Source organism: Crotalus tigris, unplaced genomic scaffold (assembly GCF_016545835.1).
Source record: "Crotalus tigris isolate CLP2741 ecotype Arizona unplaced genomic scaffold, ASM1654583v1 scf7180000017940.1788314, whole genome shotgun sequence".
Lineage (NCBI taxonomy): Eukaryota > Metazoa > Chordata > Lepidosauria > Squamata > Viperidae > Crotalus > Crotalus tigris.
In genome coordinates, this window is record NW_024096732.1 from 731,457 (window position 1) to 744,358 (window position 12,902).

Below are 12,902 nucleotides of genomic sequence, written 5' to 3' on the forward strand. Positions count from 1 at the left end.
GTCACATGATTAAAATTCAGACGCTTGGCAACTGGCTCATGTTTATGACTGACCTGGGATCAGGCGATCCCCTTTTGCGACTTTCTGACAAACGAAATCAGTGGGGAAGTCGTAAAACGGGGCAAAGCTCACAACCAATTTCTCACTTAGCAACTGAAACTTCAGGTTCAGTTGTGGCCGTAAGCTGAGGACCACCTGTAAAAGGATGGGGCCCTTTTCTTCTGTGGCTCACATGTGGAAAAGAAGGCCCCCGTCACAAAGCGAAGGCGCCGATGAGCAAAACTGGCGCACACCGAGGATGGCAATGCATTAAACACCCGGAGCCACAACTGCCTGATGCACTTGATGGGACTGAGATGGATCACCCTGCCTGTCACTGGCAAGGTTTCAATATCAAGATTATACTTACTTCAAGGTCTGATTTTTTTTTATTTTTTTTGTGCCTGCTGTGGTTTTGATCAATATTAACCTCTAGGGTCAATAAATCTTCGTAGGGGCCTCCAGAGAAGTCATTAGCTTTCATAGAAAATGATTATTTCTCAGTTAAACTCTGCATTTAATTTTCAAGTCATCCATCTCCTTCCGGCTGTCCCCGCAGCAGCACAACGGCCGCAGCAAAGGGAGACGCCTCTTAGGGGGCACAGAGCCCAGATGCCCCACACGAGTTTGGGGCTGGCTTCGGCTCATTTATGGGAACTTCTAGGGAGGGGGAAAGAGGGGAGAAGAGAGAGAGAAGAGAAAGAGGATAAGGAACGAGGAGGGACGGATGGCAGGAGGGAAGGGGAAGGAAGGAGAGAGAAGAAAGTGAATAAGGCACAAGGACAGACGGAGAGGAAAGGGAAAGAGAAGAGAGAAAGGAAGGTGGAGAGAAGGAAGGAAGGAAAATATAATGAAGAAAGAAGAAGGGAAGGAAGGAAGGAAGGAAGAAAGAAAAAAGGAAGAAAAAGAAAGAAGGAAGAGAAAGAAAGGAAAGAAAATTAAAAGTCTCTCCTGCAAATCACGCCAAAACGAAGAACAGCCGCCCGTCCGCCCCGAGGGGAAGGGGAAAGGAAGCCGGCCTGGGGATGATGGGCTCCGAGGTCCGGACCCGAAGGCGAGGCGGAATCCGCCTTCCGCGTCAAAAGTCCCCCGGCCGAAGAGCGCCCGCTTGACGGAGGCCGGGAAGCCCCGCCCCCCGGACCGCCTCGGCCGCTGATTGGGCGGTGGGCGGTGCGGAGAGCCCGCCCCCGTCTCCAGGGCCGGCGGCCCGTTGCCAGGGGCGGCCTGGAGGCCTGGGTGGCGCCCGGCCTTCCGCACCGGGCATGGCGGCGGCGGCGGCGGGGCTGGGTTCCGGTTCGGCGCCCCTGGGGCCGCGGCGGGCGCTGCGGTGGCTCCTGGCGCTGCTGGCGGTGGCGGCGCCTTCGCCGGCCGGGGCGGGGCTGTACCAGGCCGGCGTGGACCCGGTGTGGGTGCTGGAGGGCGGCTCGGTGCGGGAGGCGCTGCGGGACGCGGCCTCGGCCTGGCTGGTGCAGTTCTACTCGTCGTCCTGCGGACACTGCGTGGCCTTCGCGCCCACCTGGCGCGCCCTGGCGGGGGACGTCCACGGTGAGCCGGGGAGGATGGGGGAGAAAGTCCAGCCTTCCGGGAAGAGGCCCCCTTGGCACAGCCTGCCTTGCCCGACCCAGCGCCCTCCTGCCCATCATCCCCAGCCCGAGGGGAGGCGATCGCCTTGGAGGGCGCCCGGTTGGGGAAGCGGGGCTGAAAAGGCCGCTTCGTGGGAAAAGGGCGTTTAATTGCAGGGCGATCCTGGCCGGGGGGGGGGTCGTTTTCGCATCCTCCCCGATCCCTTTGATCTTCCTTCTAAGGGTTCCGGACCCCGAGGAGAACTTGCAACCATTTGCCCAAGAAGGAAGGTCCTTTGCAAGCTGAGAGAGTTTGCAAAGTGTAATTTTCCACTCTCCAGATTTTTTTATTATTATTCCACAATAAGCACCGAATCCTCTACTCTCTCCGAGCAATCTTCCAGAAATGGTGACCTCCAACTCCCATCATTCCCTCCTTGGGGGGGGGGGGACGGGAGTGATGGACTTAGCCATCTCCTCTGCCGGCTGCCCATCTGGAGAAAGATGCTCCAGGGCTTCTCCATAGGCTGGATCCTATGTCCATGGATGGGCAGGACCCTGCGGAGCAGTAGAGCAGGTCCTTTGGTTGCAGAGATCCCCCTTCAAAGATCTCCTGATACAACTGAGGCCCAGAGTTCTGGGGGGGATCAGTGGGCTGACTCCCAGCTGGCGTGGGCAGTGTGGAAAGATATGGGCTTCATTGAGGCAAGATGTCCTCCTGCCTTCTTATCATGGGAGAGTTGGAAGTGAGAAACACTAGACTTCTTCAGACAGCTGAACCACAATTCCCAGAGACCTCACCATTGACGTTCTGGCCGAGGCTGCTGGGACTTGTAGTCCAACAAGTTCTGAAGGCTCCTGTACTCTTCACTTGATTGGTTGACTATGCACCATCAAATCAGTGTCGATTCTTAGCAGCCCCATAGACAGGTTTTCTCCAGGATGAACTTACTGTATTTTGCATATATTTGTTGCATTGCAGGTTCACTCCTAGCATCCTCATGTCATTGAAAAAGTAGTTTCCAGAGAATACTGATTTTTTATTACTGAATATTACCCATCAAAGAAACTTTGGGAATCTTTTGCCCCGTTTCATGGGCTGCATTGGAGCATAGATGCCTTTTGTCCAATCAGAAATGGATGTGTCAGTCTGAAATAATATCTCAGCAGTTGAGAAGGGAAGCATATTTTGTAAACACTGTAAGGCAACGTGTCTATAACAGTGTGGTCTCTTTTATGTGTTCAGCTGAGTGGGGCCATTTGCAGGCTTTGTGCAACAGCACGCTCTTTCCACACATTCCCTCTAGTTTGTAGTGGCTTAAAGAGAGTAAACATTGGGAAGGCATTGAGAGGACACACTGTATTTGGCGTGGGAACCTTTGGATGGTGAAGAAATGTCGGAAATTTTGAAATGTTTGTTATTTAGCAGCTAGTTCTTCTGGTTTGGCAGCCACTTTGGCTTAAAAGGTGCACCTTGTGCAAAGCAAGCGCGTAGGAAGCTGCCTCTTATAGTCAGTAGCCTAACACAGTGTTTGTCAGCCTCAGCAATTTTAAAATGAGTGGACTTCAACTCCTAGAATCCCCCACCTAGCAGTTCTGGGAGTTGAGATCCACTCATCTTAAAGTTGCTGAGGTTGACCAACGCTGGTCTTATATCATCACAGTTTGCTTTCTTACAGTTACTGAGAAGCAGTGCAGAGAGTCCTCGACTTATTCAAAGTTACAATGGCACTGAAAAAAGTGACGTTGACCCTTTTTCACACTTGCATCATCACATGATCAAAATTCTAAAGATTGGCCATTGGCGTGTACTGTATTTATGACAGTTGCAGTGTCCCAGGACCCCCCTCTTGTAACCTGAGAAGCCAACTTTTCCTTTCCCCTCTGCCTTTTGTGAATGGCCCAGACCTGCTTCCCAGCTGGCGCACTTAACCAAGTGTTTGGGTTGAGGCTGGATTGCATTGTGAAAAGGACAAACAACATTTGCATGTCCTTTGTAAGGCTCCTTTCATTGCAGTTGTAGGGCTGGAGATGGGGGGGTTGAGGGGGGAAGAAGAGAAGAACAGCCGTGATCATGAATGAAGCAGATAACCCGAAGCCAAACAGTTTCAGGCTTGTGCTTTTTTTAGCAACAAACTAGCTCATTCCCTATTGTGCCCATCTGTTCCGGGATGCTGATGGTTATCCTGGCGCCTGTTGCGTGGACAGCGTCCCGTCTACAATGGCCATTTGCACCCTGTTCCTAAATGCCACATCTTTTTAATAAGAAAACAAAGAGAAAGTGGATATTTTTGCAGCCCTGCAAGGAACATCTGGCTTGGGGTTTTAAGTCGCTTCTGGCGAGATGGGAGACTGCATAAATTTGAGGAATAAATGATGCTTCTAAGTTCCCACCCTTTTTTTATAGAAGAAAAATTGCATTTTTTTAAAGGATGGGTTTTATTTCTTGGGGTTTTCAAATATGCTCATTTTGTCTTTGGATCTGTGCTTGTTAAAGAACAAGCTTCTTTTAAAACTACTTACCTTTCTATTCTATTCTGTAGAATCTTTCTGTCTCACATAGTCTAGTCGTGTTTCTTAACTTTAGTCATTTTAAGATGCGTGAACTTCAACTCCCAGATTGACAAAAGGCATAAATGCTGCTTTAATTTCTTTCCTTTCTATAATGCCTGGTCTGGGTTGACTAGCACTAAAGTGAGCTTTTGAGCCCTTATGTATTTCTTCTACTTTGGTCTGCAGGGTCAAGTCCAAAGCCTGTAGATTTAACAACCACTTGTTTAATGACTGAAGTTACAACGGCACTGGAAAAAAGGGACTGTTTTCCACACTTACAATCATTTTAGCAGCCCCATGATCAAAATTCAGACACTTGGCAACTGGCCTGCATTTATGACAATCGCAGTGTCACCTTTGGGGACCATCTGACAAGCAAAATCAAGGGGGAAGCCACTTAACAACCATGTTATTAGCAACTGCAGTGATCCCCTTAACCTCTGTGGCAAGACAGGTCATAAAATGGAGCAAAACTCATTGGACATCAGTCTTGCTTAGCAGTGGAAATTTGGGCTCCATTACGGTTGTAAATCAACGACTGCCTACATCTGGGAACCCAGCTTTGCGGAGGGGAACCTGCTTGGGAAAATGCAGGCAATGTGTCTTCCCAGATGTGGAGAGCCTTGGAATTGTGGGGTGCACACTTTCTGCGCCCCAATGAAAGGTTCCCACCCCTTGTTTCCTTTCAGAGTGGGAGCCCGCTATCCGGATTGGCGTGCTGGATTGCGGAGATGAGAAGAACTACGAGCAGTGCAAAGAGTATGGGATTCAGTATTATCCAACTTTCAGGGTAAGCACCTCCCAGCATCCTTTGATTTGGCTCCAGGTGGTGTGAAAGGTGTGGGGAAGGATTTCCCGTGGAAATTTTAATCCAGAACTGGGGTCCTCCTTTGCTCCTCGCATCTGAGTTGCTCTGCACTTCTTTGTTGACTTCTGTTTTTTTTTTTTTTGTAGTTTTAAAACATGTGGTTGATTAATAATAAATATATTTAGAGTCGGAGCGTTCTACGTTCAGCGATTTATTAGTTTGGGTTGTTCTAAGCAGAACCTTTTCTTTTCTCCCTTCCCTCCCTTCCAGTATTTCAAAGCTTTCACCAAGCAGTTTACAGTTGGAGAAAATCATCACGGTAAGTTGACCTGTGGGTGCCCTTTCTGGTTCAGGATCCGTCCCTCCCAACGACTCTGCGTCTTCCTCCTCCTGTCTTCCTCCGGGAGGGATAAGCAAAGAGCTTTGCCAGATGCCCAGAAAGGCTCCGTTTCAGGACACAGGCCCATCTTCTCTTTCCTCAGCAACCTCAGATCGGGACCTTCAGACCATCCGCCAAACAATGATTGATTTTCTGCAGAACCACTCCCGGGAAGCGAAGCCAGCCGCGTGCCCCAATCTGGAGCCAACTCTGTGAGTCCCTTCCTTGCCTGCCTCCCAGGACCACCTGCTGAAAAAAGGGGCTCAGGGGAGGCTTTGCTTGTGCCAATAAAGGAGAATGAGGGGTCCTGGGTGCTCTCAGCATCATGAAAAACCAAAGCAGGACCACCCCAAAAACAGCAGCGTGTCACGGCATCCTCAGAACGTCAAATAACAAGATTTGTTGTTTATTTGTTTATTACAGCTATTTACTTCCTGCTTCTCAAGATGATTATTCTCAAAAGCTGCATAAACAATTATAAGATTTTATTTTTTTTTTAGTTCTTAATTAATCATTCTTAATTATTCTTAACAGGCCAGAAGAAGTATTTTCCCTTTTCAGTAAACACAGCCAGCATTATACCGCCATTATTTTTGAAGACGGGAGCTCCTACTTCGGCCGAGAGGTAATGTAACCAGGCAAGGGAACGTCCCAGTCCTTTAGATGTGAGGGTGGCTTACATCTCACCTACCCCTGATTGGAATCAACCCTCATCAAGCCTTCCGGCTTTTACTTTGTAAGCTTGGAAGAGAGACAAAGCAATTTGTTTTATGCCCAACTTCATTCATACTCCAAAGAAGGACACAAAATACCAGAGTCGGAAGGGACCTTGAAGGTCTTCTAGTCTAGCTCCCTGCTCAAGCAGGAGAGCCTGTGCCGGGGTGTCCAGCTTTGGCCACTTGAAGACTTGTGGACTTCAACTCCCATGCTGGCTGGGAAATTCTGGTAGTTGAAGTTCACTTTGCCTCTGTTTGCAGTCCTAACTAAACTCACAGCAGCCCTGGTAACTCGGTATGTTTTCCCCTCCAGGTGATCTTGGACCTGGCTCAGTATGAAAACCTTGCTGTCAAACGGGTTCTAAATTCTGAGACAGCTTTACTTAAAAAGCTTGGTGTTACTTCGGTCCCTTCATTGTACCTGATTTATCCCAATGGATCCCATGGATTAATTAACAAGTAAGTCTGGATGGATGTGAGTCTGTAGGACCTGCTTTTCCGAGACCTTCAAGTCATGTTTCTCAACCGTGGCCACTTTTAAGATCGGTGGACTTCAACTCCCAGAATGCCGTCTGGAGAATTCTGGGAGTTGAAGTCTGCCCGTCTTAAAGTGGCCACGGTTGAGAAACACGATATGAAAGCTAAGTGAATCCTGCAGTTGTTCAGTTAGCAACCCAGCAGCTACAGATAAGTTGTCCACGTCTTCTTAAACCACCTTAATAAAGGGAGTCCTCGACTTATGACAACTGCCACAGTTCTTAAGTGAATCACTGCAGTTGATAAGTTACTAGCCTGGTTGCAAAGTGGATCCGGCTTCCCCATTGACCTCTTTTGTCAGAAGGTTGCAAAAGGGGATCATGTCACACACACACACACACACACACACACACACACACACACACACACCCAGGAGACTGCGAGGGTCATAAATATGAACCAGTTGCCAAGTGTGCAAAATTCAATCACGCGACCGTGGGGAGGCTGCAACGGTGGCAAGTGTGAACAGCGGTCGCTTTTTTCAGTGCCGCTGTAATTTCAAATGGTCGTAAGGCGAGGACTGCCCCTGTGGCATTTATTGGGGGCTGAAAGGGGCATTTCAGGCAAGCAGCCAGCAGCAGCTGAATTTCTGTAGCGACTCGCCTGTTGAGCTTGAGGGTTTTTTTAACTTTTACACTGTCCTTCCATACACAGTTTGAAGCCTCTCCGGTCTTTCTTTTCTTCCCATTTAAAGTCACTCCCGGGAGTTAGAAGGAAACTCGCTTCTCCACTCCCTCTTCTCCAGCCAAAGAGACCAGGAAACACAGACACGAAGGAATGGAAAGAATCTGACCCGTAAGCAGGACCCCAGTTCTCTTTAAAGAGCTTTTTTTTTTCAGTGTTGGCTTTTCTCCCGCTCCTGAACGGGTGGTCCCAGTGGATGGTGGTTTTAAGTAATCTGGGCCGCCTGTTGGGGGTGCAAGTGGACCTCCCCAGAGCTTTTCCAGTATTCCAAAGGCTGCACTTCAAACATGGGCAGGACTAGTTGGACACTTTTGGTGGGTTTCCAAAGAGAAATCAGTGCCATAAATTTCTCTAAGGCTTGAAATATAAATGTGCCAATTCTGGATCCTGCAAAAGAAGTGCTACTAGGCTGCCCAGTGTAAATTTACCTCTAAATAAAATAAATCAGAGAATAACAGAGTTGGAAGAGACCTCAGAGGTCTTCTAGTCCAGCCCCCTGCTCAAGCAGGAGACCCTATGCCTTTCAGACAAATGGCTGCCCAGTCTCTTCTTGAAAGCCTCCAGGGATGGAGTGCCCACAACTTCTGGAGGGAAGCCGTTCCGTTGATGAATTGTTCTCATTCTCAGGAAATTGCTCCTTATTTCTAGGTTGCTTCTCTCCTTGATTAGTTTTCCTCCATTGCTTCTGGTCCTGCCTTCAGGAGCTCTGGAGAATAGCTTGACTTCCTACTTCATTATTATTATTAATACTTATCTTTGCTAAAAAAAAAATATCTGAGTTTCAATCCACTGAGGATAAACAAAACGGGCATACTGACAACAGTGGCCTAATAATAGAAGTTTCTAAAGATAAATCTCATGTCTTTAGTATTCCTACCTTCCTCACTTGTGCAGGCAAAATAAACCCGCCACATTTTAAAGTATCCGCGTCTCTCTGTTTTTCAGGTCCAAATTATATATGGCTGACCTTGAATCTGGGCTGCATTATTTGTTCAGGATCGAAATGGCCACCCACAAAACCTTGGAAGGGGCTGCGCTGAGGGCCTTGAAAGATGTCGTTATAGTCCTAGCCAAGGTAAACATTTTCAGTCTTTCCATTGTGTTTGCAGTGTGCAGTTAATCACGCTGGGCAGGAACTCTCCTTGCCTAACTGGATGAACCTTTGATGCATTTATGGGGAAGGAGCAGACGGGATTCCTGCTTCAGCCCGTTCAGAAAGGCCAAATGAGAACCAGGACTTCCACGGCTGCATTTCTGCGTGCATTTTTACAGCCCTTTGAGAACTAAGTCTGTGCCAAGGAGATTTGCAGGATCCAATTCGGTCACCAGGACCAGTTTAGTCTTCCGAGCTTTTGGACTTGTGCTGGAGCCCATCCCCAGGGCACTTCTAGCCGAATGTGTGCTTTGGGCTATACTGTGTGTGGTGTCACAACCAGGCATCTCCTGCCATTCGGTCAACTGCTCTCCTTGGTGTCCTCCGCAGCTGATCCCTTTGAAACAGAATAGCTGAACTTCAGTTTCTTTAGTTTCAGCTTTTGGTACCTGGTAATTCGTGAAGCCTGGTTGGGTTGCCTTTTAGTTGTTTTCCCCACCGGCACCCCTGGCAGCTTCAGGGCAAGGGAAGAAAGTTTTGGGAAAGTCCTTGCAAATGTGCCGTTAACTTGGTCTTTCGTTCAGCTCTTTCCTGGCCGTCAGCCTGTGATGAAGTCGCTGGAGACGTTACAGGTGTGGCTGCTGAGCCTCCCGTTGGACCGGATCCCCTACGATGCCGTCCTGGACCTGCTCAACAATAAAATGCATGTAAGCTACGACTAGTTTTTGGTTGGGGCCGTAGAAGGGGAAGGGGGAAAAGAGGAGGAGGAGGAGGAGCTGTACTACAATAGATTTCTGCGTGAAAGTGGGGCCTCATGCCGCTCTTTCCCCTTTCTAGATCTCAGGCCTCTTCCTGCCCAGCCGGCTCCAGTGGGTCGGGTGTCAGGGCAGCCAGGTGGGACTGAGAGGTTACACCTGTTCCTTCTGGAAGATCTTCCACTCGTTAACAGTTCAAGCAGCAGCCCAGCCCAGAGCCTTGCTCAACACAGGTAAGAAAGGGGTGGGGGAACACCTCCGTGGGCGAAGAGTGGCTGGCAGGGAGGGAGGGGAACTTAAATGGCACTACAGCTGCTTTAATATGGGTTGAGCAAACGACTCAGGCTTTGCCAGGGGAGACAGGATAGCAGTCTTCCAATACCTGAGCGGCTGTCCCAGACAAGAGGGGCTCAGCCTATTTTCCAAACCCCTGAAGGCTGGACAAGAAGTAACAGATGGGAGCTCATCTATCAGCAATCCAAGCTAGAAGCAAGAAGAAATTTCCTGACCGAACAAACCAGTGGAACAGCTTGTACATAGAAAGACGTAGCTTAAAAAGTCCAATTCCTTTATATTTTGCAAATATTATGGACTCTCCTCCTCAGAAAATCTATGAGTAATATCTGGGAAATCCAGAGGCTGTGCTGAGTCTGTTAATTTTGAGGCTGTTAGCACTGAAATATCATCCTGCTTTGAACACGTGTTTCCTGTTCTGTGACCACAACCAACATCCGCATAAAAAGGAAAGTACGTGGGTTTGTGGCTTTCAAAACTAAAGAGTGTCTCCGTTAATGTCCCGGTGCAAGAAGCCTCCCCGGCAGTGAGCTACAGCTGGAACGGAGTTTGAATTGGGTCATTTTTACCCAGATTTTCTCCTTTGGGAGCAGGTTGGAACCTTCAACCCATTTTTAGAGCTCGGTGTGTTCATTTCCACCAGCCTGGTTGTGATGCGACCGTTTCTTGTAAGGGGAGAATTGGGTCAGGCTGAAGCAGCAGGATTAGGTCTTCGAGGGTTTCCTCTTCTTATTGCTTGCTTTAATTCCCATCTCCTAGAGGGCCCCTAATCCTCCCAGCCACAGGTGGAGTTTTATGGTTCGTGCCCATTTTAAAGATTAGAGTGATCCAGAATTGAGGCAGTTTTGCCGGGAAAGAGGAAGGAAGGATTAGGTCAAGAGACATGACATCTGTTTGCAAGATGCAGGGGGCTAATAAATGAAACACACGCAATCTCCGTGTCAGAGCCTCTTTCCGTGTAATTATTGAGAATTCAGGGGAAGGGCTCTGCCCAGAACGTTTGGAATAAATGCTGTTTCCCAGAGGGACTTTACCCTGTTGGCCTTAAGATCCCAGATCCAGGAAGATCAGCAATGTGTCCCATGAACAAGCAGGTGGATCAGAAGGGAAGATTGAACAAGAAACCAGCTCCACCCTGGCTCAGAGTTATTTCCCCTGTCTCTTCCCGGCTCTTGGCAGAGAAAGGAAGAATATAGAATAATATTCAAGTGTTTATTGATGGCTGCCCAACTCGGCAGTCACAATGCTGGGCAGCTAAGGTTAGACTAAAAATAACAGGCAGTCCTCAACTTACAACCAAAATTTGCATTGCTAAATGAGACACTTGTTAAACAAGTTTTGCCCCATTTTACAACCTTTCTTGCCACCATTGTTAAATGAATCACTGCACCTGTTAGTCACACGGTTGCTAAGTGAATCCAGCTTGACAGAAGGTCGTAAAAAGGGACCATGTGACCCTGGGACAGTGGAACTGTCATAAATATGAACCACTTGCCAAGCATCAGAATTTTAATCTCACGGCCATGGGGCAGGCTGCAGTGGTCGTAAGTGTGAAAAATGGTCATAAGTCACTTTTTTCAGTGCTGTTGTGACTGAACGGATGTTTTTAAGTTGAGGACTGCCTATAAGCCGAAAGTAACAACCCGGAAGGGAGAAACACTCGGGCTAAATGCAGCCTGGCCAAAGTCAGATGCAGGTTCTCCAAAGGAGGAAGGAAAACGTCCCGGTTCTTTCGCTTGGAGCCGGCTGAGAGGCGGACGGGAGCTCCTCCTGTGCCCCGCCAGGGAAGCCCTCCGCAGACCCTCCGCTGACGTCGCTGCTCCCTTGCAGGTTTTGAGGACAATCCCCGGGTGGTTCTCCAGGTCATGCAGAGATACGTCCAGGATTTCTTTGGCTGCCGAGCCTGCGCAGATCACTTCGCGGAGATGGCCGGAGCGTCTCTGGGTTTGGTGAAGAGCTGGGACGAAGCTGTGCTGTGGCTCTGGGAGACGCACAATGTGGTGAACGCCCGGCTGGCAGGTAGTTTTCAAGGGACAACTTGGCGCTTTTAAGTGCTTCTTCCTGTCTTGATAACTGGTTGGGGTTTTTTTGGTCAATAAGTTTGGTAAATAAATAAAAAGTCAGTTGATCAATGTGGGCTCCTAAACTAATGCACCCCCTGATGTTTCCCGTCTCTCCCTCCTCTTCTCCAACAGGGGACTTGAGCGAAGACCCCCAGTTCCCCAAAGTGCAGTGGCCCCCCCGGGCCCTTTGCCCCGCGTGCCACAAGGCAACCCAAGGCCCTCCTGCCTGGGACAAGACACAGGTGCTCCAGTTCCTGAAACAGCATTACGGCAGCCGCAACCTTGTCCACACCTACCTGGAGGAAGCCGACAACGCCGACGAACGAAAGCGCCAAGGTGGAGGAGAGGCGTTTCCGAAGGAAGCTGCTAGGGAGGCCAACACGGGCCACCTTCCGCAGAAGCCCTTGGGCTCAGAGTCCAAAGGGCCGGACCACGGGATCGCCAAGGAGGGCTCCATAATCGATCCGGGGAAAAGGCCGGCTGGCGCAATGGCCGAGCAGGAGAGGAAGCAGGCAGTGTCGTTCTTGGGAGTCGGCTTCTCCAACATCGACATGAGCCTCTGCATCGTCCTCTACGTAACGTCGTCTTTATTCTTAATGATCATGTTCTTTTTCTTCCGCGTGAGATCCAAGCGCTGGAAAGTGAGACACAACCGTCCCTACGTATAGCGGATCCAGTGGAAATCAACTTTCGGCCTGGAAATGGCTCTCTTCTGCTCGCCTGCAACTCGGCGAGCAGGGAATCGGATTTTTTTTTTCTTTTTTAACGGCACAACGTTTTCGTTTTCAAGCGACCGTGCCATTGTTCCTCATCCTCATTCACTGGTGTTCTGCTGCCGGTGGACACTCTGAATTTGGAACGTTGTACAAAAAGGTGTTTTTCTGAAGAACATTAAAACGGTTCTAGTGGTCTTCTTCTTCCTTGGGCTAGCTGGTGTGCAGTGGTTTATGAAATGGTTCAAGAAAATCAGGGTGCCAGGAGGGTGTTAAACAGGTGCTTATGTAAAAACAAGGAGATTCAAAATTTAGATGCCAACTGTAAAATATAATCCAGCCAGTGTCTTAAACTTTAAAAGAATTGATTTTGACTAACTCAGAGACAGCCTAAGGAAAATTCCACGGATAAAAACCCTAAAGGGGAAAATAACTCAAGAAGCCTGGGAAACTCTGAAAAATATGATCATAAAAGCCCAGTCTGGCACAATATACCATTGAAAAAGAAAAACAAGAAATCCAAGAAGAAACCAGCGTGGTTGCATAAAGATCTCTCTGATAAATTGAAAGACAAAAAGGACAAATACAAAAAATGGAAAGGGGGGACACAAAACTAAGGCAGAGTATCAGCAGATGGCTGGAATCCGTATAGATGAAGTCTAATACAATCCTTGGCATAGAGGTATAGAATCAAAATCACGTGAAG

At 48.7% G+C, this 12,902-nt stretch overlaps 1 protein-coding gene across 1 annotated transcript; it reads left to right on the forward strand.

The window, feature by feature from the left end:
* The first annotated feature begins 1,264 nt into the window (after positions 1-1,264).
* Positions 1,265-12,403, forward strand: QSOX2 (quiescin sulfhydryl oxidase 2). Its single transcript, XM_039345048.1, has 12 exons — positions 1,265-1,584; positions 4,844-4,944; positions 5,233-5,281; positions 5,445-5,553; positions 5,876-5,966; positions 6,371-6,516; positions 7,249-7,389; positions 8,224-8,353; positions 8,956-9,078; positions 9,209-9,359; positions 11,251-11,439; positions 11,616-12,403. The coding sequence occupies exons 1-12, from the start codon at positions 1,302-1,304 to the stop codon at positions 12,149-12,151; spliced, it is 2,049 nt and encodes a 682-aa protein (XP_039200982.1). The 5' UTR covers positions 1,265-1,301; the 3' UTR covers positions 12,152-12,403.
* Positions 12,404-12,902: the final 499 nt, after the last annotated feature.